Consider the following 27383-nt stretch of genomic DNA (forward strand, 5'->3'; position numbering starts at 1 on the left):
GGAGTGTTAGAAGAACCATGGAAATCTTTTAGTCTAGCCATTGAGATTGAAGAACATAACCATGTTTTCTCCAAAATCTTCTTCATTATATATAAACTCAGTTCTTTGAGATATTTCTTATATTCAAGTCTGGATTAAGTTGCAGTTTGCCAGTCCTTGTAGCATGCAGTATTTTCTGGCTCCCCAGCCATTTTGAGAATTAGGGTATGTCCTTCTGACATTTGCTGTTCCTTTTTCTGTTGATTTGATTAGCACCAAAGTAATTGACACAGAATTGAGAGCTCCATTGAGAACAGTTTACAGCACATCTTTGGAAAATTTCTGTTAATTATTAACTATTAATCATCGCTTCTTGGATGTAATCCCTTGGCTATTCAGAAATATAGCTCATTGTTTTGTCATTTAGCTAAGTTGTCTCCATCTTGTCTGAAAAGACATGAAACATTAAATGTTTTGAGGAAACCACTCTATCCATTCTCTGTATCAGAAAAGAAATTGAAGTTTGATTTTTAAGGACGTGCAATCCAAGTAATTACTGCTTCCTTTTCTTTTTGATGGGGAACTGTTGAATCTTATTTGGACTCTGCTGATAATGTTTGTGGAATCTGCTTTTTAAATATCACTTCTTATACCTAGATTTTATGTTGAACCATTTCTTGAGTTCCTGTTGTGTGCCAAGCATGGTACCAGACTTGGGTATATAGCACTGATTGAAATATGTTTCTGTTCTCAAGTAAATCTAGTTGGAGAGATAGAAAATAAGTAAATAAAAAATTAGAGGATTCCTAGTCTAGAGAAAATCAGTTTTTTTGTATGTACTCTGTCTTCTTAAAGCCTATAAAAACCTATGATTATATATCATAGTGTTCTTTTCCCTGTCATTCTTTTTTTTAAATTTTCACTTTTTAATTTAAATTCAAGTAACATGTATTATTTGTTTCAGAGGTAGAGGTCAGTGATTCATCAGTCTTATATAATACCCAGTGCTCATTATATCACATGCTCTCCTTAATGTTCATCACCCACTTACCCCACCCCGTCCCACCCCCGTCCCCTCCAGCAAACCTCAGTTTGTTTTCTGTGATTAAGAATCTCTTATGGTTTGTCTCCCTTTGGTTTCATCTTGTTTTATTTTTTCCTCTTTTCCCCTATGATCCTCTGTTTTGTTTCTTAAATTCCACATATGAGTGAGATCATATGGTAATTGTCTTTCTCTGATTGACTTATGTCTCTTAGCATAATACCCTCTAGTTCCATCCACATCATTTCAAATGGCAAGATTTCATTTTTTCATGGCTGAGTAGTATTCCATTTTATATATGTACACATCTTCTTTATCCATTCATCTGTCGATGGACATCTGGGCTCTTTCCATAATTTGGCTATTGTGGACATTGCTGCTATAAACATTGGGGTACAGGTGCCCTTTTGGATCACTACATTTGTATCTTTGGGGTAAATCCCTAGTAGTGCAATTGCTGGGTTGTAGGATAGCTCTAGTTTCAACTTTTTGAGGAATTTCCATATTGTTTTCCAGAGTGGATGTACCAGTTTGCATTCCCACCAACATCCTAATAGGGTTTCCCTTTCTCCGAATCCTCGCCAATATCTGTCCTTTCCCTCCTGACTCGATTATAGCCATTCTGACTGGTGTGAGGTGGTATTTCATTGTGGTTTTGATTTGTATTTGTATTTGATGATGAGTGATGAGCAGTTTTTTCAAGTCTGTTGCCCATTTGTATGTCTTCTTTGGAGAAATGACTGTTCATGTCTTCTGCCCATTTCTTGATTGGATTATTTGTTCTTTGGGTGTTGAGTTTGATAAGTTCTTTATAGATTTTGGATACTAGCCCTTTATCTGATATGTCATTTGTAAATACCTTCTCCCATTCTGTCTGTTGTCTTTTGGTTTTGTTGACTGTTTCCTTTGCTGTGGAGAAGCTTTTTATCTTGATGAAATCCCAATAGTTCATTTTTGCATTTGTTTCCCTTACCTTTGAAGACATGTCTAACAAGAAGTTGCTGTGGCCAAGGACACAGAGGTTGCTGCCTTTGTTCTTCTCTAGGATTTTGATATATTCCTGTCTCACATTTAGGTCTGTCATCCATTTTGAGTCTCTCTTGGTGTATGGTGTAAGGAAGTGGTCCAGTTTTATTCTTCTGCATGTGGCTGTCCCATTTTCCCAACACCATTTGTTGAAGAGACTGTCTTTTTTCCATTGAACATTCTTTCCTGCTTTGCTGAAGATTAGTTGACCATAGAGTTAAGGGTCCGTTTCTGGGTTGTCTATTCTGTTCCATTGATCTATGTGTCTGTTTTTGTGCCAGTACCATGCTGTCTTGATGATTACAGCTTTGTGTAATACAGCTTGAAGTCCAGAATTGTGATGCCACCGGCTTTGGTTTTCTTTTTCAACATTCCTTTGGCTATTTGGGGTCTTTTTTGGTTCCATACAAATCTTAGGATTATTTGTTCTAGCTCTGTGAAAAAAGTTGATGGTATTTTGATGGGGGTTGCATTGAATGTATAGATTGCTGTAGGTAGCATAGACATTTTAACAATATTTGTTCTTCCAGTACGTGAGCATGGAACATTTTTCCATTTCTTTATGTCTTTCTCAATTTCTTTCATGAGTGTTCTATAGTTTTCTGAGTACAAATCCTTTGCCTCTTTGGTTAGGTTTATTCCTAGGTATCTTATGGTATTTGGTGCAGTTGTAAATGGGATCAACTCCTTAATTTCTCTTTCTTCTGTCTCATTGTTAATGTATAGAAATGCAGCTGATTTCTGTGCATTGATTTTATATCCTGCCACTTTGCTGAATTCCTGTATGAGTTCTAGCAATTTTGGGGTGGAGTCTTTTGGATTTTCCACATAGAGTATTGTGTCATCTGCAGAGAGTGAGAGTTTGACGACTTCTTTGCTAGTTCAGATGCCTTTTATTTCTTTTTGTTGTCTGATTGCTGAGGCTAGGAGTTCTAGTACTATGTTGAACAACAGTGGTCATAGTGGACATTGTTGCCATGTTCCTGACCTTAGGGGAAAAGCTCTCAGTTTTTCCTCATTGAGAATGATATTCACTGTGGGCTTTTCGTATGTGGCTTTTATGATAATGTCGAGGTATGTTCCCTCTATCCCTACACTGTGAAGAGTTTTAATCAAGAAAGGATGCTGTACTTCGTCAAATGCTTTTTGATAAGTCTGGCTGTGATTTTATACGATCTTATTAATTCTTTCAGAGAACCAGCTCCTAGTTTTGTTGCTGTCTTCTGCTGTTCTTTTGGTTTCTATTTCATTGATTTCTGCTCTAATCTTTATTATTTCTCTTCTCCTGCTGGGTTTAAGCTTTATTTGCTGTTCTTTCTCCAGCTCCTTTAGGTGTAAGGTTAGGTTGTTTATTGGAGACCTTTCTTCTTTCTTGAGAAAGGCTTGTATTGCTATATACTTCCCTCTCAGGACCACCTTAGCTGCATCCCAAAGGTCTTGAACAGTTGAGTTTTCATTTTTCATTTGTTTCCAGGGATTTTTTTAAATTCTTCTTCAATTTCCTGGTTGATCCATTCATTCCTTAGTAGGATGCTCTTTAACCTCCATGTATTTGAGTTCTTTCCAAATTTCCTCTTGTGACTGAGTTCCGTATTCAAAGCATTGTGGTCTCAAAATATGCAGGGAGTGATCCCAGTCTTTTGGTACCAGTTGAGACCTGATTTGTGACCCAGTATGTGATCTATTCTAGAGAATGTTTCATGTGCACTGGAGAAGAATGCTTTAGGATGGAATGCTCTGAATATATCTGTGAAGTCCCATCTGGTCCCGTGTGTCATTCAAAGCCCTTGTTTCCTTGTTGATCTGCGTAGATGATGTGTCCATTGCAGTGAGTGGTGTGTTAAAAGTCCCCTACCATTACTGTATTATTTTTTTTTCTTTAAAATTTTTTTAATGTTATATTAATCACCATACATTACATCATTAGTTTTTGTTGTAGTGTTCCCCATTACTGTATGATTATAGATGTATTTTTTTAGTTTTGTTATTAATTGGTTCATATAATTGGCTGCTCCCGTGTTAGGGGCATAAATATTTACAATTGATCTTCTTGTTGGATAGACCCTTTAATTATGATATATTGTCCTTCCTCATCTTTTATTGCAGTCTTTGGTTTAAAATCTAATTTGATGTAAGGATTGTGACCCCAGCTTTCTTTTGTTGTCCATTAGCATGATAAATGGTTTTCCACCTCCTCACTTTCAATCTGGAGGTGTCTTTGGGTCTAAAATGAGTCTCTTGCAGACAGCGTATTGATGGGTCTTGCTTTTTTTTTAATTTCTAATTTTTTAAAAGATTTTATTTATTTATTTGACAGCGAGAGAGAGCTAAGTAGGCAGAGAAGGGCAGAGGGAGAGGGAGAAGCAGGCTCCCTGCTGAGCAGAGAGCCTGTCTCAGGCCTTGATCCCAGGACCCTAGGGTCATGATCTGAGCAAAAGGCAGATGCTTAACCAGCTGAGCCACCCAGGCGCCCCCGGGTCTTGTTTTTTTATCCAGTCTGATACCCCGTGTCTTCTGATTGGGGCATTTAGCCTATTTACATTCAGAGTAACTATTGAAAGATACGAATTTAGTGCTGTATTACTTGTAAAGTCACTGTTTCTGTATATTGTCTCTGTTCCTTTCCGGTTTATGTTACTTTGGGGCTCTCTCTTCGCTTAAAGGATCCCCTTAAATATTTCTTGCAGGGCTGGCTTAGTGCTCACAAATTCTTTTAGTTTCTCTTTGTTTTGGAAGCATTTTGTCTCTGTTTTGAATGATAGCCTTTGGATAAAGTATTCTTGGCTGCATATTGTTCTCATTTAGCACCCTGAATATGTCACGCCACTCCGTCTCTGTGGATAGGTCTGCTGCCAACCTAATGTTTCTACCCTTGTAGGTTACGGACCTCTTGTCCTGATTTGCAAGCTTCACTATTATATGTTGAGGTGTTGACCTATTTTATTGCTTTTGAGGGCAGTTCTCTGTGCCTCCTGACTTGAATGCCTGCTTCCTTCCCCAGATTAGGGAAGTTCCTTGCTATATTTTACTCTGATATACCTTCTGCCACACACTCTCTCTCTCTTTTTCCTCTTCTGGGATCCCAATTATTCTAATACTGTTTCGCTTTATGGTATCACTGATCTCTCGACTTCTCCCCTCTTGATCCAGTAGTTGTTTATCTCTTTCTCAGCTTCTTTATTCTCCATCCTTTTGTCTGCTATATCACTAATTCTCTCATCTGCTTCATTTATCCTGGCAGTTAGAATCTCCATTTTCGATTGCATCTCATTAATAGCCTTTTTGATTTCAACTTGATTAGATTTTATTTCTTTTATTTCTCCAGAAAGGGATTCTCTAGTGTCTTCTATGCTTTATCTTTATAATCGTTATTCTGAACTCCAGTTTTGACCCCTTATATCCATATTGATTAGGTCCCTAGCAGTCAGTACTGCCTCTTGTTCTCCTTTTTGAGGTGAGTTTTTCCATTTTATCGTCTGTCCAGAGAAGAATAGATGAACAAGAGAATAAAATACTAAAATGGCAACAGTGACCCCAGAGAAATATACACTAAACAAGTTAGAAGAGACTGGAAATTGGGGAAAAAAAAAAAAAGAATATAATCAGACAGGTGAACAGAAAAGAGCAATACACTGGATCCTGTGTGTATTTTGGTCTGTTTGTTAGAAGACTAGATCCCAAAATTTTAAAGAAAGAAAAAACTTATATATGTACAAAAATGAAATTAAATACATTGAAAGGATAGAATGTAACTGTAAAAATGAAAATTAAAAGACAAAAAAGAAGGAATATAAACAGGTGAACAGAACAGAGCAGTACACTATATCCTGAGTGTATTTTGGTCTTTGTTAGAAGAAACTACATCCCAGAATTGTAAGGAAAGAAAAACTTATATATCTATAGAAAAATAAAATTAAATACAGTGAAAGGATAGAATTTAACTGTAAAGATGAAAACTTAAAAAAGTTTAACAAAAAACAAAAAAGAAAAATAAAGAATATGATCAGACAGGTGAAGAGAACCGAGCTATACACTAGATTCTGGGTGTATTTTGGTCTGTTAGAAACTGCATCCCAAAATTATAAAGAAAGAAAAACTTACGTATATACAAAAATAAAATTAAATACAATGAAAGGGTAGAATGTAAGTGTAAAAATGAAAATTAAAAAAGAATTTTAAAAGTTGATAAAATAAGAAATTGGTTGAGAAAGGAGAGAGAAAAAAAATTGAAAGACTAAAGAATCATGGGAAAAACCATGACTTCTGTATATTATTTTCCCCTAGTACTGGAGTTTTGCAGTTCTCTATGATGGGTAAACTTGGTGTTAGCTGGATGTTCTTGCTGATCTTCTGGGAAAAGGGCTTGTTGTGCTGATTATCAGGTGTCATTTCCTCAGGCAGAATTGCACTGCTCTTGCCATGGGGCCAGTCTAAGTAAGTGGCTCTGGATTGCTCTGTGTGACTCTTGTTTCCTGAAGGCTTTCTGTGCTGCTTTAGAGGATGAAAATGAAAATGGCAGCCTCCCAGTCTCCAGTCCTAAAACCCAAAACTCCCCCCCCCCCAATTCCTCAGTGTGCCCTCAGGGAAAAGTAGTCAACCACTCTGGTCTCCCTGGTCTCTGGCTGCACTCTCTGCTCACCCAGACTGTGACCTATTTCATGGCACGCAACCCTGTTTCGAGTCTCCAAACCCTACAGACTCCTGTAGTGCCCCCCTCCCCAGGGGAGGGGTCTCGGGGTGGTTCTCCTGTTTGCTGGGCCCCTGCTCAGAGGCGGTCACCCGACCATGCTGCACTTCGCAGTATATGGCAATGCTGAGCTGAGAGCCCTCTCCTGGGCTCCCTGATTGCAGCCGGCTTCCCCGCTTTGATGCCTGGGAGCACTGCCGCACTCAGGCACCCCCCGGTCTTCCTGTGTCCCCTGAGGATCCTGAGACCACACTGTCTCACCAGGATTCCACCCTGCTTCGCCATCTGAGCACCTTTCAGGCAGGGATGTCCCTCACTGGAGCAGACTTTTAAAAGTTCTGATTTTGTGCTCTGCTGCTATATCACTTTCTGGTGTTGGCTGCCAGACGCTCCCTCCCCCTACAGTTTATCTTCCCGTATATCACCTCAGAGTCACTTCTCCACATCTCCTACCTTGCAGAAAGTGGTTGCTTTTCTATTTAGAGTTGCAGCTATCCTTTTCTTAGACCTCTGGTTGAGTTCGCAAGTGTTCAGAATGACTTGATAGCTATCTAGCTGAATTCCTGGGACCAGATGAAACTAAGGTCTCCTACTCCTCCACCATCTATGGAAAAACTTCTCCCTGTCTTTCAAACACTACCATGGTGTGATTAATTACTTTAAAGGCTCTCAGAATTCTAGTTCACTAGTAGTTCTTTGTTGGTTATAATTAGGATGAGAGTAGCAAGTATCCTGATGGTTTGTTCTAATTTATGGAAGTTAAAAGTGCCAATTGAGACAGTGAGAATATAAGTGATAAACTTATAGGTGGGTGTGATTTCATTTGTTTTAGAAAATAGTGTAAAACATAGATACCTATTTCTCCACAATCTTTCCCTCCTTTTTCCATATCTACAGCCAACTAAAAGAACTCTTACTATCTTATATCTGATTTTTTTTTTCTAACATCATTACTGGGAAAATGGTATCCAAGTTTTTTAGTTCTCCTTTATAGGCTATTATGTGTTTTGCAAAATAGGTGCTTAACAAATGGATTTTGAATGAGAGTGAAACTCCTTTTAGCTATTAATTGAGAGTTATTTTTGTACATCTTAAAAAAAAACTTTTAAATACTTATTAGGCTAAAGAATATAATGTTTGCTATCTTAATAGACTGTAATACTAATTAGGTTTAATTTTTCTCATCCACATACTCTGGATCCTTGCTTTAGTAGTTTTCATTCTAATGAATTAAATACTATTTTTTCCAAGGAATCTGGTGAAGGCAAAAACTCATCAGACTGTAGAGATAGTGAAATAAAAAAATGGCAGCTAGCTCCTCTTCGAAAGACGGGACAACCAGTTTTACCTCGGAGATCCTCAGAAGAAAAAAATGAAAAAATGCCAAAAGAGACTACAGCTGTTATTTGCACAGGAGAAAAAGGTTCCAAACCAGGTAGTAAGATTAATAAAAATTATTATGTATTAATAAAGTTATATTTCATACACTATCAATTAGTATATTTTAGGGAAATTTAACCATTTTAACATTTTAATGGCAATAAAAATAGTTTAGGTGATATTTCTTGAAATTAAAAACTATTGCTCTAAATTCTGGGAAGGACTAATGAACTTAGTAAGACCCCATCCTCATGGCACTTAAACACTAATAGAAGACACAATAAGTAGACAAAATGGTGTGCTATTTTTACAGCATTTAGGCACTGTGAAGAAAATGTAAATGGGGTTAAGAGTCACAGTTGAGGAGAATGGTGGGAGTTTGTTTTAGGTAGGAGGAGGTAAATTGTGAGGTGGGATTTGAAGGGATGGGAACTCTTTTTTGGAGGACTGGGTAGGATGCAGTCTCAAGGTTTCAAGGTAGAATCAAGCTTGGTATTTGAGGAGCACGAAAGCCACTGTGGAGTGGTTAGTAATACATGGGATGGAATGATGGTCGAGGTGAGTTCAGAGAAAATTATGTGGGAACTTTGAGACCATGACCAAGAGTTTGTATTTTATTCTGAATGTAATGAGAAACCTTCAGAGGATATTGTACAAGGTAATGATGGGTTACTTTCGTTTTCCTGTGAAGATTGGCTGGTAGGAGAATAGGAGAGAACGAGGGTAGTTAGGAGTCTGTAATAGCCTAGGAAAGACATGATGGTAGCTTGGAACAGAGGCAGAGTGGAAGGTTGAGAAACGGTCAGATTCCGATATATTTTATAGTAGAATTGGCAGAACTTGCTGGTGGATTAGTTATAGGTAGGTGAAGGAAAGAGAGTCTTAGCAGAGGATTAAATAAATGGTGCCATTTATTGAGAAAAACAGATTTGGGGAGGAAAATTGAAAAATTATGTTTGGGTGTTTTAACTTTGAGCTGCCTTGTAGATACCCAGGTAAAGATGTTTGAGTAAACCTTTGGCTGATGAGTCTGGAGCTTAGAGAAGACTTAAAGGGTGGTATATAGACAAGGGATTTATCAGTGCATAGTTACTTAAAATCATGGACTTAGATATAAATAGTTACAAAAAGAGTTTGATAATGAAGAGGCAGAAGCACAGCACTTGGGGGGCACATCAGCATTAGAAGTTGAGAAGACAAGAGGTTCCAGCAAAGGAGACTAAAAGATGGTCTGTGAGGTAAGAGAACTAAGGGACCATGATGAAGTTTCAAGAAGGAGGGAATGATCAGTTCAGTGTTGTCTGGACATCTAATAAGATGAGCACAGATCCTATGTGATTTAGTGAAATGGAAATCATTGGTGACCTTGACTAGAATGGTTTTGGTGGAGCACTGGGGATAAAAGCCAGTTGTAGTGGTTTATGGAAGAATGGAAAGCCAGGAATCTGATTAGTGTTTTAAAGAATTTTGCTCTTAAAGGGAACAGAAATGGTGTGGTAGCTAGAGGGATATGGGAGGTCAAGAATTTTTTAAGGGAGATATAGCATGTTTGTGAGACTCTGGGAATGATCCAGTAGAGAGAATTTTTTTTTTATTTAAAGATTTTATTTATTTATTTGACAGAGAGAGGCACAGCGAGAGAGGGAACACAAGCAGGGGGAGTGGGAGAGGGAGAAGCAGGCTTCCCGCGGAGCAGGGAGCCCGATGCGGGGCTCGATCCCAGGACCCCTGGATCATGACCTGAGCCGAAGGCAGACGCTTAACGACTGAGCCACCCAGGGACCCCGAGAGAGAGAATTTGATGATGTAATTGAGGGGCTCAAAATCCATGAAGAAACAAGAGGGGATGGGATTTTCATAGAAAAGGACAGCTTATCCATTTTAATAGTAGGGAAGATGATTGTATATGGTGGGAGGGAGGGTAGATGCAGGTAGGTTAGATTTGGTGATGGGAAGATGTGATAGCTGTCATTTTCCTGTTTCCTTAGTAAAATATGAAGTGAAAAAAATCAAATGAGGTTGAAGTTGGGGAAGGAGGTATTGTTGGTTTGAGAAGAAAGGAGAAAGAAGTCTAAAATAGATGTTGGGAGGTGGAGAGCAGATTTACTGGGAAAACTTAATAGGATTAGGACAGCAGATTGTTATCTACTTCAGATTTGTGGTTATAAATTTAAAGCAAGATCTGTTAGCATCAGTGTTTATTTTTCTCCAGTTGCCTTCAGCTGGTCGTAGGCTATTTGGCTTTTATCGGGGTTGTAGTTTTGCAAATGCAGATGTTTAAAGGAGAGAGGATAAAGGTGTTTAGTATACAAGGGTGGGGTAATAATGTTGGACTGTCAAATCAAAGTTGGTTATGTAGGAAAATGAAGACATGAATGATAAAAATGATAGATTTCAGAATTGTTGGGGCAGGGAAGGGGGTGGGGGGTGGGGGGGCTGGCTGGCCTCCTCAGAAAAACATGTGATTCTTGATCTTGGGGTTGTGAGTCAGAGCCCCATGTGGGGTATAGAGATTACTTAAATAAATAAAGCTTAAAAAAATGGGAAAAAATAAAATAGGAAAAGGGCATATGCGTTTCATAGCTTTAAGCCACTTTTTAGTCAATTTGTCATTAAAATTCATTTAAATTAGAATTTCTTTTTTTTAATTGAGATATAATTGGCATATAACATTATGTTAGTTTCATGTGTATGACAATGATTGGATGTTTATATATTGCAAAATGATCACAGTAAGTCTTGTTAACATCTGTCACCATATGTAGATTAGAATTTTAATGTCAGAAATATTTCAGTATGGAATATGGGTTCTGATCTTATTTCTAAATCGTGATTTTTAATCAGTCAATTTTGTTTATAAACTTACATTATGCATTAAAAAGGAAGATACCTTTTTAAAAACAATGAGTTTTGATAATTGTTTAAATTAGGGGCTCATGAGAAGCAAGAGCTAAAAAAGAAGAAAATTGAAAAGGGAATGCCTAATATGCATCCTCCTGCTACGTCTACTTCCAAGCCTTCTGCAGATCAGATCAGACAAAGTGTCAGACATTCTCTCAAAGACATTCTTATGAAAAGGTAACACACATTATTATTATAGAAGATTAAATAATACATGCTTCATGTATTTGAAGAATAATTGAATTATTCTAATTTTAAGACTTACAGACTCAAATTTGAAGGTACCAGAGGAAAAAGCAGCAAAAGTTGCCACAAAAATTGAAAAAGAGCTTTTCTCTTTTTTTCGGGACACAGATGCTAAATATAAGAACAAATACAGAAGTCTGATGTTCAATCTGAAAGATCCTAAAAACAATGTAAGTATGTTTCGTTCATGTCTATAGATATCTATCCTTCCAGCTTTTCTGAATACATTGGAATTTAAGATGATAATACAATAGATCTATAATTTATTTCTCCAAGTGAGACTGTCATTTTAATAGTCATTTGCTACTGAACTGAGTTATGACTTCTGCATAATGGTAACTAGTGTTATATAATGAGTGTATTAAAATGTAAAATACCAAGTCTGCCTTAACCTGATTTATGTGAATTTTCTTTCCTTTATGTCCCTTATTTAATCCAACTTACTAAAAATTCATTCATTATGTATTTTTTAAAATTACTTTTAAGCCAAAATTCATAACAAACACAATATTGCATATTGGTACTTCTGATTTAAATCTAAAAATAGTTAACAGTCCTTAAGAAAAAACTGACATTTAGGTAAAAAAGAATACTATTTTAAAACATTTTGTTCATTTGAATATGATTTTAATTCTAAATATCTTTTAGTGGGGCGCCTGGGTGGCTCAGTCATTCAGCGTCTGCCTTTGGCTCAGGTCACGATCCCAGGGTCCTGGGATTGAGCCCCACATTGGGCTCCCTGCTCAGTGGGAAGCTTGCTTCTCCCTCTCCCACTTCCCCTGTTTGTGTTCCCTCTCTCGTTCTCTCTCTCTGTCAAATAAATAAATCTTTTAAAAATAAATACATATATATACACATACATACATAAATATCTTTTAGCAGTGAAGCAAACAGTACTTGAACTGTTAATCATTTCCTGGCATTTCCTGTTTGGGACTTAGAGGATATCTAAAAACTGTGTGTAAATGCAAACTCCTTGTATATTTGCTTAAGTTTTGTAAGATTTTCACATAAGTGATAACAGTTCATCAATTTGTATAATGATATTTGCAATAGATAGTATGTGATATGAGGTTTTCCTTGAGGTATACTAACAGCTGCTTAAGAAAAATCTACATGTGCAATCCGTCATCATGGTCTAGGGGATCAGATACATCTTGAATTATATAGTCTGGAAGCTTTTCTTCAGTTAGTAAACATTTATTTCCTTTAGGTTTCTTTCTTGCAGTGGGTTCTTTGCTCCGGAGTCCCCTCTAAGCCTGTTAGAACTTAAACATGAAATCTTAAAAATATGAAGGACCTCACGTTCAGTAAAGTTCTTTTATGGAGTACCTTGCTATACTACAGGTTGGCTAATAAGACCGAGTGTGTGTCCTTAGGAATACTCTTGAGAGTCTTTTTTGGTTGGGGGGGGGCGGGGAACAGTCTCAGTACAATTTTTGGATAGACATAATGATTCTACATGCTTCTCCACTGTGTGTTGATTTTCATATGAAAGGTATATTTTGCTGCCTTAGATGATAAGTTCCTAGAATACAAGGCTGTCAATAAATTTCTCTGTAGTAGATAATATATAAATCATTAAACATTTGTAAATCAGGTTTCAGAACTGATTTTTTTTATTACATCTTTATTTATTACAAGTTTTTATACGGCATTTCTTCTTTATTTTAAAACTGTTTTTCTCCTCCATTCCCATTTTTAAATATTTCCAGATATTATTTAAAAAAGTACTGAAAGGAGAAGTAACCCCTGATCATCTTATAAGAATGAGTCCAGAAGAACTGGCTTCTAAAGAGTTAGCTGCATGGAGACGGAGAGAAAACAGACATGTAAGATTATCTCTGAATATGGTGTTTGACTATATCGGAACCTATATTTTTCAGCCATAGGGGGAAAATTATATATACACAGAGGTAATTTAACACAGAATGCACGGTAATACAAACTTCCTGTTCTGTGCTTATCCCCCATTAACTGAGTTCTTAAATTCAGTTTTTGTTTTTATCTCTGCTGCTTTTTTCTCATTTTTTCCAGTTATGAGAGTACATAATTAACTTGCATTTTGTTATGTTTTGTAAATCAGAAAGGTGGGAAGATAAGCACATCTTAATCACATCTGTATTTTTCCAGAACACAATTTGAAGGTATTATGAATATTGGTAATTTGTAGCACTAGATTAAGTCAGATTGAAAATTTTATAGGTGTATAATTCCTTTCTAGTCATAAGTTTCAAAAGTCAAAAGCTCAGAAAAACAAGGTTTTCTTTCCCTTAACACATTTATTGATGAAACCTGATGCAAATTGTCATGTATGAGTGTTCATATTTGTTGTGGGCTTAAGTACCTCAGCCCCAGCTCAGTTGAAGTGCTATATAACATAAATAGTATGTGCACCATAGTCCATTTTTAAAACTAAAAAATTATGAAAGTAACCAATGCCAAGAGTTTTCATTTGGGGGTTGTGAACTTTTACGTACCTTTAAAGATTAAGTGAATATGACTTAGGGTTATTGTGACAGTGGGATGACCACATTATCTTCTATTTTGATTACAGTGGCCTCAGAATATTAGCTTTTTATGCTAGAAAATACTGGTTACTTATAGTTCATAGGAACTGTACATGATTTACCTGATTCTAAATACTTGTATCTCAGGCATTAAACCTCTCTGTAGGTCTTTTGCCCAAACTAGTTTGAAGCATGAGGCCTTGATTTGTTATATTATACTTATTCATATAATTCTTCCACTTTCAACCTGTGTAATTTTTCCTTTTATGTTGAAAATAGTATCACCTCATCTTTCCCTCCATATCCCAAATATGCACACGGCTTTCTTCTGCTTTGAAACTGTGGCTGCAAGTACCATCTGCTTTGGAGACCAGCTTGTTCTTTAGGGCATGTACCTGATTTCTTTCTTTAAAGGATGATTTGCACCTAACAAAGGCAAGATTAATGACCAGACCCATCTTTACCTTTCTTAACCCATTCCACTCTTGACTACTTTTCAGTAGTTCTTGCTACACTTGCTTAACATTTTGTTGCCAAGTTTGTTCAACTAAATTACCACTGTCACAAAGTATGCTTAGTCAGGAGACAGCTGACAGGGACTACCTGATAATTTTTGGTGTTTGAATAAACTTCCATTATTTGGGGGGATGTTAAGAACATCAAGTTAGGAATCTGAGGAAGATAATTCTCATTTCCCTGGTGGCAGCCAGTAAAAAACTAGATAAATATCATGTTTCAACCCTTTGCAAATTACATTGCACTTTAGTTGGCTCTGGTTAATTTACATGTGAACTTCTCAAGGTTTATAACCCCAGCACTTAAAATAGTATCTGGCATTTGTAAGTACTCAATATATGTTTGTTGTTTGAGAGACCACCTAAAGATTAAAAATCATCTGTGATGTTGCTTTCATTTTTAGGTAAGCTATTATTTAAAGCTGTACATTTGGAAATATGTATACTTTAATTATGAAGTGTTTCTTTAAAATATTTCCTTTAGACCATAGAAATGATTGAGAAAGAGCAGAGAGAAGTGGAAAGACGACCAATCACAAAAATAACTCATAAAGGTGAAATTGAAATTGAGAGTGATGCCCCAATGAAAGAACAGGAAGCAGCCATGGAGATTCAGGTAAAAATAATAAAAATGTCATGTTTTGTAATGCTCAAAACATGAAGGTTCAGAAAAGGTTTGTCTAAAATGTTCTTAAAGGTAAAAGAAGAATTTTTAAAAATGTATATATTTTAGTAGTTAATTTTATTGGTTTCATGGTTTTTTTGAGTGTTTACAATATTGTTTCTCTGGTTGTAGTGTGCAGACTATCTGCATCACAAGCACCTGTTAAACACTTGTTAAAATGTAGGTTCCTGGGGTCTCTGTGACTTGGTGAATTCTTTAATAGGCCTATAAATCTGTAAGTGCTTCTTAGGTAGACTGTGGTGTGAGAGCTTGGTACAGCTTTTCTTATTTCAATTATCAGTGAGGAAATAATATGAAATCTTGTTAGTAAGAATGAAGGATGTCTGAGTTTTTGCTCTACTTTAAGTAATAATTAGTATCTAGCATTTATTTTTTAAAGAAATAGTGAAGGGGGGCACATGGGTGGTGCATTTGGTTGAGTGGCTGACTCTTGGATTCACTCAGGTGGTGATCTCAGGTTGTGAAATTGAGCCTTGCATCAGGCTCTGTGCTCAGTATAGAGTCTGCTTGAGATTCTCTCTCCCTCTCCCTCCCCCCCACGGCTTGCTCACTCGCTCTAAATAAATAAAATTCTTTAAAATTAAAAAAAAATAGTGAAAACCTATGAATGGAATAGTTTTCATTTTAGAAAAAAATCAATATGAAATATAAGTTGATTTTAATAATTAGGGCCAAATTTTGTCTGCTAAAACTTTTTTACTCTTTTTTTTTTTAAGGAACCTACAGCTAACAAGTCATTGGAAAAGACAGAAGGAACTGAAAAACAAAAAGAAGAGATTGATTCTATGTCCAAAGATACCACTAGTCAACACAGACAACATCTTTTTGATCTTAACTGTAAAATTTGCATAGGTAATTGGAAATTTTTCTTTCTGAAATGTTGCTTTCATTTTGAGAGATACTTGTATTTGTAATTTAAATAGGTTTTTGTTTTCTCTGAATTGGGGGTCAGGTACCTGCTCACTCCCTTTGAGGAGTAGCACATTTTTTGAGTGGTAGTCTTCAGAGTTGAGTTATAATTTTATACTGTGGTATGGTTTGTGATCTAGAATTAATTATACTATCTAAGATCTGAACTTAACAACCCTGGGGCAAAAGACTAGAATTTAAGCATTAGAGTAGGCATCAGAAATGTTGGGCAGTTGTGATGGTACTGTCATTTATTAAGTGAAGGAGTAAAATAGCATTTATATTTTATTATCATATGTAACAAATCCCAAAATACCTTTTCTCTAGCATTCTTCTATTTGGTCATTCATTCAATAAATATTTACTGAGTTCTTGCTGCGCACTTTCTGGTGCAGGGAATATAGTGGTGAAAAAGTCAGATCTTATCCAGGCTTTAAGAGAAACTCTAACCTAGTGGGAAAGACAGGCAGGTGATGATTTGGGTTACAGAAGTACAGTTGTAAATGTATTTAGCTAGCAGGAAGACCCAGACTAGACTGGGGCATTGGGGAGACTTGGCTGAAGAATTGACATTTAAGCTGAGTCATGAAAGTTGAAAGTAGCCTGCAAAGAGAAAGGGGAAGACCATTCTGAATACTGGGAATGGCATGAGCTTGAAGTGAATTCGAGAGGAGGAGAGAGGCACATCATTAGTTTGAAGAGATATTTAGAGATCACGTCTTGTAATATCTTTTTGCCTTTCAAATTTCAGTTTGTGACTTCTTAGTAGTGAAATCAATTTAGTAAGCAGTTATTAGCATTTCAAAAACAAAGAAAAACAAAATAGAAAGTACCACAGGGAACTGCACTTATAAAGATGAGTACCATTTTGTGAGACTTTAGTTTCAGTTACTTGTATAACAAAAATACATATACACACATACACATACATCTATATACACATACGCATGCACACACACACCCGCAGAGATGTGAGTGTGTGTATATAAGTAATGGATTATGAGATAAAATATTACTTTATAGATCATGATCAGAAATGCTGAAAATCTTTTGTAGCTGCATTGAAGATTTTGGTCTTTTATCTAAGAGCAGTGGACAGTGACTAACGGGTTTCTTAGCAAGGGAATGACATGATCAGATGGGAATTTTATCAAGATCTATCTCTGACTTTGAGAAGAGATTAGAGTGGGAGAAGCCAGAAGAGGAAGGAGGGAAACTGCACAGGAAGCCTTTGCACTAGTCCAAGTAGGAGATGAAGATAGTTTTGATTAGAGAGATTAGAGTGGTCATTGGAGATAGAAATAAGTGGAGGCTTTGAAATACATTAGGTAATATTGATAGATGTTGGAGGTTGACTAGATTTAGGGCATAAAAAATGGGGATGTACTAAGGAAGAATTTAAACTATATTCAGTTTATTGTTAAAAATAGAGGATCAAGAGTTTTGTAAAGTCTGGAGATGTGGCTCTCAATTTTATTTTTATACTGTGGTATTCTAAGAAATGATACATACCTTGTTCAGTAACATGAAAAATTCTTAGGTTAATCTATTTGCTGCTGTCCCTCATTGGATTAGAGGCTAGATGAAATGTATTACAAATTAAGTAATTTTCCTATAATAAAAATCCTATTTACTCAAAATTCTGTTTACATATTTTACAATCTGTACAATGATAAAGACTTAAAGGGCAGAATGTTTTTAGACTTTGTTATTCTTAAAGAAAGCCATCCATGATGTAATAGTATTCTTAAATACACCCATTTAGTTCTGTCTTAATAAAAAATACTTTTAGTTATTTCTATTAATTTTAATCATTTCCGTGGTAATATTTCAGTAAATTTAATGGTATCACACAAAAACAGTTGTTAAACACTACTAGACCTAACCTATTTTCAGAAAGTTTGAGAGATTTTTTTTTTCCCTTCTTGATGCTATAGCCTAAAACCAATGTCATTTTTTAAACTTTACTAATATTTTTCATGTTTAGTAAATAAGCCCTGCACTATGCACTTATGTCACGAGCTGCTGCTATATATGTAACACAAAGTAGGATACAGAGTTGTTTTACTCAGTTCTTCTCAAGACAGAATTTGGTATAGTTTAGTTAAAAAAAATTGCTAGGGAGTCAAGAAACTGACTTCAGGTTCTAGTTACCATGTTTCCATGTCAGCTTACCGAGGTTACTCAGCACCCTCTTTTCCTAATTCCCCATCAGTTGGAGAGGTGTAATACAACGCATCATGAGATGATAGTTAAAAATTACCCCAGGAAATCTAAGGTTATGCAACAATTCAGTCAGAAAAACAGTAACTTTAGAAGCAAAATGGATGAGGTTATAGAAATTTCAGTTTACAAAAGATTTATTTTCATGTCGTCTGATGTTAGGTCGAATGGCACCACCTGTAGATGATCTTTCTCCAAAAAAAGTTAAAGTTGTTGTTGGAGTATCTCGTAAACATTCAGATAATGAAGCAGAAAGTATAGCAGATGCATTGTCTTCAACCTCAAATATTTTGGCTTCTGAATTCTTTGAAGAGGAGAAACAAGAGTCTCCGAAGTCAACATTCTCTCCTGCTCCACGGTAATAATTCTCTTAGCTACAATTTCTATAATAATCATTATAGATCTTTGCCAGATTATATTTGGAGGTCTTCAAAAACAAAAAGGTAACATATTTCTTAGGAACCTTTCTTTTGAGAAAGTAACTGTACCTTCTAAAACATTAAACTTATTGAGATAAAAGAATAAGACTCAAGATTAATTTAGAGATTTGAGTCTGTATGTGGGGACTTGACTTTAAAATTCCGTTTAATTATGTTGGTCCCAAGAGGCAAGAGATAGGTCATTTAAGAAAAATTGCTTGTACTTCTCTGTACCTTCATCTAAGCCACCCTGGAAGGACGATTTTGAAAACACGACCATGTAAATATGAATGTAATTTTTTATAAAGTGAAAATCTAAACTCTTTAATCAATAGTCTTTACATATTTTGGCTTTATTGACATGCTAAAATAGAAATAATTGATGACCTAGTAGAAAATGGATTTATTCATGAGCAGATCTTTAAGGCTGACAATTTTTAATGTTATATTTTAGTCCAGAGATGCCTGGAACTGTTGAAGTTGAGTCTACCTTCCTGGCTCGATTGAACTTCATCTGGAAAGGTTTTATCAACATGCCTTCTGTGGCAAAATTTGTTACCAAAGCCTACCCAGTGTCTGGTTCCCCCGAGTATTTGACAGAGGTACTGTGAACTTTTCTGCCCCTTTCTGTTCTGCTCGGATTAACATATGTGTTTATAAAAGCAGTAGGAGAGAAAACAATATTATAAATAATAAAAATATTAAATGATAAATTTATTTTCATTCATAAGAAAAATATTGACAGTGATCCTTAAACCATTCAATTAATGGAACTGTGAGTTCACAAATGGAGTGTTTGAACTGTAGATAACTGTGTTCTGAAAGTTTTAAACCCACATGTCCTATACTTTAAGATGTGCTTTCCAGTGTCAGAGAATTAAAAATTAATGAGAGTCTGCATGGATAGCTTAAGTTTTTCTTTAAATATAGACTTGATAAAAGATTGACCTACTTAGTATGGTCTTCAGTATTAGCCTGTCAGGAAGATTTTTTCTTGTTAACAGTTCTTCTCATTCTCCTTGCTTATGTTTCCCAACTGCATGAATACAGTTCTTCCTGCTTCTTTCTGTGAATGAGATGCAGGTTATAGTTGAAACATTACAGCAAGTTGATTGGTCTCATGAGACCAATGACTGTAGTTGCTGCAGGTACCCTTGGTTTTATACCTGCAGGAATAGGAAGAAATATTTATGGAATATTAATTTAGAATATTTATGGAAAGTAAGCAGCTATACTATTATGATAAATGAGAAAATATGACATTTTTGAACTATTTTGAAGAAAGTTCTATTTTTCTGTGTTTATGCAGAAGGAAAATAAATCAGTACATGGGTACTGCATTTTTGTTGAGATTATATTTTCTATTAATGTTACTTTTCTTTGTATTCGGCTTAAATTAGTTTATTTTTTAATTTTTTTTTAATATTTATTTATTTGACAGACACAGCCAAAGAGGGAACACAAGCAGGTCAAGTGGGAGAGGGAGAAGCAGGCCTCCCACGGAGCAGGGAGACAGCCTGACGTGGGGCTTGATCCCAGGACCCTGGGATCATGACCTGAGCCAAAGGCAGACGCTTAACGACTAAGCCACCCAGGCGCCCCATTTATTTTTTAATTTTTATTTTAAAAAAATATTTAATAAATTATTAGAGCACATTTAAAAATTTTTTTTTAACATTTATTTAATAAATAAATAATTATTTATTAGAGAGAGAGAGAGCACAAGCAGGGAGAGTGGCAGGCAGAGGGAGAGGGAGAAGCAGGCTCCCTGCTGAGTGCAAAGCCTGAGTGGAATAAGCAGCTGAGCCACCCAGGCGCCCCTAGCTGAAATTAGTTTACATGTAATGTGGCTTAACTAATGTTGATCAGTTTATTTGTTTAGCATTATGTTTTAATAAGCAACCTAATTATTACTTTTACATACATTTTGCTTGGCAAGTAATATTTTAGAAACATTGATTTTATAAGAGGAAAATTAAATGGACCCAGGATATTCTTTTTGAACAAATCTGTTTAGAGATGTAGTCTTTGACCAGTCTGTGGTGATGAGAACTCTTTTAAATGGGAAAGAAGTCCTAAACAATGGAATTTGATCTTAAACAAATTACTCTCCTTTCTAAGCCAGTTTCTATGTGGTTGCTTTCCTGAATTCTACCTCTGCTTTCTGCTTATTTTTAGTTTAGGACTAAAATCCCAAATAAATATTTAAAGTAATTAATAATTTAAATAAACTTAATATCAATTAATTGTGCTTTTTATGAGTTCTCAGCTTCTTAGAAAAATAGAAACATACTGATTAGTTTTAAATATTTTCAGTTACACACTTAACTGATTTTATGTATAGTCATCTATTTTCAGAAAGATTCTACCATTTAAAAAAATGAATTTGCATTATTACAATGTTATTCTCTACTGTGTAAAAATATGCACTATAATTAAACTTAATAACTTTTGAGATGCAGCTGTTAATGAATAAATGATATCCTTGCCCACTACCACCAAGAAGAGGGGGCGGGGTGGGGGGAGGTCAGAGAAGAAAAACCATCTCTAATATTCTGAAGTCTGTTGTATTCTTTCTGGATTTTTAATGTGTCGTATGCTTGCCACTACCCCTTTACTGTGCCTGTCATTCCTGCTGAGAACTGACATGACCTCAGATTTGATCTCAGTTGTATCTTGGGTACCCACCTTAGTTATTTGGAGTTGACATTTGAGGTCAAGCCTGATTGCTGCCCCTGTACTTTCTTATGTTCTGTGATGCAAATCTTTTTACTTGTTTTTTTATTACCATTTCAAATTAGTCTTAGAGCTAAATTTAAATGAATTATGACTATTATACTATATTTTGTATATGACGCTCACCTTTCTTTCTAACTGTAGGATCTACCAGATAGTATTCAAGTAGGTGGCAGGATATCGCCTCAGACAGTCTGGGATTATGTTGAAAAAATTAAAGCATCAGGAACCAAGGTAAGGGAAATTTCTTTAGTTATACCAAAATGAGAGAATATTTGAAAAGTAAATCACTGAGAGTTCTATATGCAGGGTACCTTGGAGGAAGGAGCCAAGACAAATTCTAAATCTACATAGTATGCCTGACAAAACTGAACTAAAGCCATTTGCTAAGGTTCAAAACAGCCCAGCACTCCTTTTGTGGGTTTTTCTTGACTGCTGGTATGCTTTCTTAGTGATTTCTGTGTCAGTGTTTTGGAAGAAATGTTTTAGAATTAAGTATTGAGATTCCTCCTGGAATTTTGCCTTGCTTTGATTATAGACATTTGTTTACTTAGGGCATAGGCTAAGCTGCTGCAACAGAGAGACCCTAAAAGTATAGTGGCTCAAAGAATATAGAAGTTTATTTTTTTTAATATGTCAGTGGTTCAGAGTAGTTCTGGGGCTCTGATTCTACAAGATCTTTCAGGGACCAGTCTCATTCTGTCTTTATTTGGCTGTTTCCAAGAGTGTTACCCTTATCAGTCAAACGTGGTCAAAGCTGACTTACCAACTCATGTGGGAAAAGTGGAAGAATGCCTGTCTAGTTGTTTTAAAAGCAAGACCTGGAAATTGCTGTTATCCTTTCACTTCCTCTAACATCCATTGGCAAGAACTTTTTAGTAACGTAGCCTTATGTAAGCTGCTAAGAAGGCTGGGAAATGTAATCTCTGGAAATGTTATCTCTATTGGATGGTGATGTACCCAGCTAAAAAGGCTTCTTTTTGTAATAGGAAAGGAAGAGAATAGTCGGTGATAATTAGTAGCCTCTATCACAATATTATTTTTTTCTTTTCTCTCTCTATATTTTCTATCATTTCTTTAATGTGTAGAACAGTACTACACAGGAAAATTTACATTAGAAGAAATTGTTTTTACCTCCAAGGATGATAGTACCTAGCATATTACATACATTCAAAAAATAAACTTAAATAAGAGAACATTAATTTTTTATCTTAAGATTAGACACATCTAGTAAGATTAGAAATAATCCAAAATGGATGATCTCAAGCTAAAAAGAATATATATTTTTCAATAATTGATTTTAGAATTTAAATTGATAGTGTTAGAATACAAGTAAACTTTGAAGCACTATAAAAAATATTACAATATTTATTTGCTATCACTTTCTCATGATAGTAAAAGTCATGGGAAAGCATTGGGAAGGTACTACCCTTGGACATTTTGGGAATCACTCTTGATCTACCCCATATATTTCTGCCTAACACTTTATAGTATGCCTCCTTTCTGAACTGACTGAAACACTATAATAGTTGTTACTCCTAAAAGAGGACAGTTTAGATGACCTTTTGTAAGAGGTAGAGCCATAGTTTAGCTCATCTGTACGTTTTCTTTAGAACTTGCATTAATTTAGGCTTGTAGCAGTTCTGGCTCTCTCTGTTTTGACTATGTACCTTCATGAAAAGGCATCCATTTTTTTTACATTACCAAATTAATACTACATTGGAACTCTCTTTTCTATTGGAAACAAAACCTAGTACCCAGAGGCACACTTATTTGTGTGCCAAATAAGTAAGCCAAAGAAAGGATTCTACAAAATTTATGGCCTTTGTGTATTTGAGGTCTTTCACACAGCTTCTTTTATTTCTAAATCCAGTCCCTGTAAATGGGATTTTCAGTGGATTTGAGTGTTTTTGTGTATGTGTACATGGCAGGGTGGTGGTGGTAGGTGATATTAATTTTCAGTATGCTGAAAACACAGGCAGCCCTTCGTGAAGGTTGTAACATATAAATATAAAAACATATAAACATATAAATGAGATAATATAGACACCAAAAGACTTGGGTTTAAATATGTTCTCTATCACTGAAAGTTGTGTCACCTTGAGCAAATTAATTGCCTCGGGACTCAGTGTCTTATGGGACACCTTCAGGTAAAACAGATCTATCAGTGGATCAGCGAAGATCTTTCCCTAAGAGTTGCTTCCCTTTACTCTTTTTATCTGCATTTAAGTTGGTAAATCATGTTATTTGGTAATCATCACTATAAAATTTACTAGATTATTACTATAATTGAGAAATGATATTTAAAACCAAGCTGTTCTTTAGGTTATTATTTTAAACAATCATTTATTATTTTCTTGAATAGGAAATTTGTGTGGTTCGCTTCACACCCGTAACTGAAGAAGATCAAATTTCTTATACTTTGCTGTTTGCGTACTTTAGTAGCAGAAAGCGCTATGGAGTAGCTGCTAACAACATGAAGCAGGTTAAAGATATGTACCTTATTCCTTTGGGTGCTGCAGATAAAATTCCACACCCTCTTGTGCCTTTTGATGGACCTGGTAGGTATACATTTTAATAATAGAGTATGAATAAAATAAAGTGGGAGGTGAGACCAGAGTGACAAAATGGACTCTGCTTGCTTTCTCAGGATCCAGCCCTCTAGAGCTGACTTGACAGGGCAGGCACCCATTTAATAGACTGTAATAAGCTGGATGCAAAAATGTACCCTTTATTGTAATGGTTGAAAATGACTGTTTTTATTTTATTTTATTTTTTTTTAAAGATTTAAAAAAAAAATTTAACAGAGCTGTGCGTGCACACAAGTGGGGTGGGGTGTGGCAGGCAGAGGGACAGGGAGAAGCAGGCTCCCAGCTGAGCATGGAGCCCAACATGGGGCTCGATCCCAGGACCCTGGGGTCATGACATGAGCTGAAGCTTAACCGACTGAACCACCCAGGTGTCCCGAAAATGACGGTTAATTGATGTTTTTTATTTCATACAGGGCTTGAACTGCATAGACCTAATCTGTTGTTGGGCTTAATTATCCGTCAAAAACTGAAACGGCAACATAGTGCTAGTGCTAGTACTAGTCACACAGCTGAGACTTCTGAAAGTGTACCAATGGCTTTGCCACCTGATAAAAAAAGTAAAATAGACGTTTCCACAGAAGAAACACCAGAGGAAGAAAATGACTTTTTTAATTCTTTTACAACTGTATTACATAAGCAGAGAAATAAGCCTCAGCAAACTCTTCAGGAAGACCTTCCAACAGTAATTGAACCTTTAGTGGAAGTCACCAAACAAGAGCCACCAAAACCTTTAAGATTCCTTCCTGGGGTATTGATTGGCTGGGAAAATCAACCTTCTACTCTGGAATTAGCAAATAAACCTCTTCCTGTGGACGATATACTTCAGAGCCTTTTGGGCACTACTGGTCAGGTATATGAACAGGCTCAATCAGTGATAGAACAAAACACTCTCAAAGAAATTCCATTTATAAATGAGCAAGCTGACCCCAAAGCAGAGAAAATAGACAAAGTGGAAGCAACTGATGGTGAAGCCAAGGAGGTAAATGTTAAAGTAGATGATCTTTCAGAATCTACAGTTAATTCAGTAGTAGTAGGAGAAGAAACATCAGTAATGGGGTCTTCTTCCATTTCTCCTGGACCTTTGGCAAGTCTTAGCCTCAGAGGTAAGCCACCAGATGTTTCTACAGAAGCATTCTTAGCAAATTTATCAATTCAGTCAAAACAGGAGGAAACTGTGGAGAATAAAGAGAGAACATTAAAAAGACAGCTGCTGCAAGATCAAGAGAATAATGTGCAAGATAATCGGACTTCAAATACTAGTTCTCCATGCCGGTCTAATGTAGGAAAAGGAAACATAGACAGTAATGTCAGTTGCAGTGAAAACCTTGTTGCTAATACAACAAGGTCCCCACAGTTTATCAACCTGAAACGGGATCCTAGACAAGCAGCAGGACGAAGTCAGCAGATAACTGCTTCAGAAAGCAAGGATGGAGATAATTGCCGGAATGGAGAGAAACACATCCTGCCTGGTCTGTCACACAAGGAGCACTTAACGGAACAAATCAATGTAGAGGAAAAGTTGTCTTCTGTAGAGAAAAACTCATGTGTTCAGCAGGGTGAAAATTCAGGGGTTGCACAAAACTCACCGTTGGTAGAAAACATACACACTTCTCAAACAGAACAAGCAAAACCCTTACAGGAGGATATTTTAATGCAAAATATCGAAACTGTGCACCCGTTTCGAAGAGGATCGACAGCAGCATCATCTCATTTTGAAGTTGGAAACACATGTCAATCAGAATTTCCTTCTAAAAGCATCAACTTTACTTCCAGAAGCACCAGCCCCAGAACAAGTGCAAACTTTTCACCCATGAGGCCACAGCAGCCCAACCTTCAGCATCTCAAGTCTAGCCCCCCTGGATTTCCATTTCCAGGGCCTCCTAATTTTCCCCCACAAAGCATGTTTGGATTTCCACCACATTTACCACCCCCTTTACTTCCCCCTCCAGGCTTTGGCTTTGCTCAGAATCCCATGGTTCCCTGGCCACCTGTTGTTCATCTGACAGGCCAGCCACAACGTATGATGGGTCCCCTTTCACAAACATCAAGGTATATAGGCCCACAAAATTTTTACCAGGTTAAAGACATTCGAAGACCAGAAAGGCGCCATAGTGACCCTTGGGGTAGGCCAGATCAACAGCAACTGGATAGGCCATTTAATAGGGGTAAAGGAGATCGACAGAGATTTTATAGTGATTCACACCATTTGAAAAGAGAGCGACATGAAAAGGAATGGGAGCAAGAATCTGAAAGGCATAGACGCAGAGACAGAACCCAAGACAAGGACAGAGACAGGAAAAGCAGGGAGGAAGGGCACAAAGATAAAGAGAGGGCACGGTTATCACATGGTGATCGAGGAGCAGATGGAAAAGCAAGCCGGGATAGTAGGAATGTAGACAAGAAACCAGACAAACCTAAAAGTGAAGACCATGAAAAGGACAAAGAACGAGAGAAAAGTAAACATAGAGAAGGAGAAAAGGACAGAGATAGATACCACAAAGATAGGGACCACACTGACAGAGCTAAAAGCAAAAGGTAAAATTTGCAGGCTGCTTCAAGATTACATTTAAATAACTGAAATGTTGTCTCTTAAAAACTTTATGATTGCCTGCTAGGATTGTGCCATCTTTTAAATTTTTAATATTGGTGGTTTGCAGAACAATAAAATCTGTGTGTTGGTGCAGAGTGCTCTCTGTATCAGTGCCCATCACCCCTTCTTCATACCAACTGTCCCTAGTTATAGGAATTTAATATTTTTAAAAGTTTTACATTGCTGTATATTCAAAGATTTGTTTTATTAATATGCAATAAAGGCTTAGAAATTTTAGTTTTATTCCTTACTTGGTAAATATGGTTAACTATGGAATATATTTACTGCCTCTAGTGAATGTCCTTTATATAATGACTAATTTGAGAGTAATGTGTGCTCTGTAAGTTTGTTTTAAATTGCACTGTTTTTAAAGAAACTGTAGAGGAGCAACAGAAAGCCAAGCAACTTCATAATCAGATTATATTAATCATTTAGTTGAGCAGTTTTTGACTAAGAATCAGACACCCAAGGGAGTACTTTTATTGCTTTAATCTGCACTCATTGAAGGCATTTATTACCATATACTACAACTTTGTGGTAGGCCATTTTTTTCCTTTTCATTTTTGGCTCTTTGGAAACTTGAATACTTAAGCTTGTACATGATCTTGTGTTTTGCTATCCTTTTTACTGTAAAATGTAAATATTTTAAGGGATATTTTGATTCTAAATATGATAAAAGAATTTCTCACCTATTTTGTGTGTGTGGTTTGAAATTCAGTAGTAAAAGCATTTCTTCTTTAAAGCTTTAATTATCAGATACTAAACTCTTTCTCCACCAAGAACATACAGGTAATAGCTCTCTAGATCAGGCAATAGATGGGGGGAAAAACAATTTCTATGTCATGGATTACAGGCTATTGAGATAAATCATGTAGTTCTAAAGAGGTTAGAATTGAGAACTACCAATGAAAAAGTGTGTAGCTATAACCCATTATATAGGTATG

The 27383-nt window shown here is 36.2% G+C and overlaps 1 protein-coding gene across 6 annotated transcripts in view; it reads left to right on the forward strand.

The window, feature by feature from the left end:
• Positions 1–27131, forward strand: part of PHF3 (PHD finger protein 3) — an 85957-nt gene extending 58826 nt beyond the window's left edge. For all 6 annotated transcript variants that reach the window (XM_025890359.2, XM_025890360.2, XM_025890362.2 and 3 more), the window contains 11 exons: positions 7986–8169; positions 11045–11192; positions 11275–11431; positions 12977–13093; positions 14771–14902; positions 15688–15823; positions 18266–18461; positions 18977–19124; positions 21403–21492; positions 23624–23819; positions 24263–27131. In XM_025890359.2, coding sequence (XP_025746144.1) covers positions 7986–8169; positions 11045–11192; positions 11275–11431; positions 12977–13093; positions 14771–14902; positions 15688–15823; positions 18266–18461; positions 18977–19124; positions 21403–21492; positions 23624–23819; positions 24263–26388 — 3630 coding nt within the window. In that variant the 3' untranslated portion in view covers positions 26389–27131. The remainder of the gene's footprint in view (positions 1–7985; positions 8170–11044; positions 11193–11274; positions 11432–12976; positions 13094–14770; positions 14903–15687; positions 15824–18265; positions 18462–18976; positions 19125–21402; positions 21493–23623; positions 23820–24262) is intronic.
• The last annotated feature ends 252 nt before the right edge of the window (positions 27132–27383 follow it).

The sequence above is a fragment of the Callorhinus ursinus genome, unplaced genomic scaffold (assembly GCF_003265705.2).
Source record: "Callorhinus ursinus isolate GAN/ISIS: 27379988/994484 unplaced genomic scaffold, GSC_fseal_2.0 scaffold22, whole genome shotgun sequence".
In the NCBI taxonomy this organism is placed as follows: domain Eukaryota; kingdom Metazoa; phylum Chordata; class Mammalia; order Carnivora; family Otariidae; genus Callorhinus; species Callorhinus ursinus.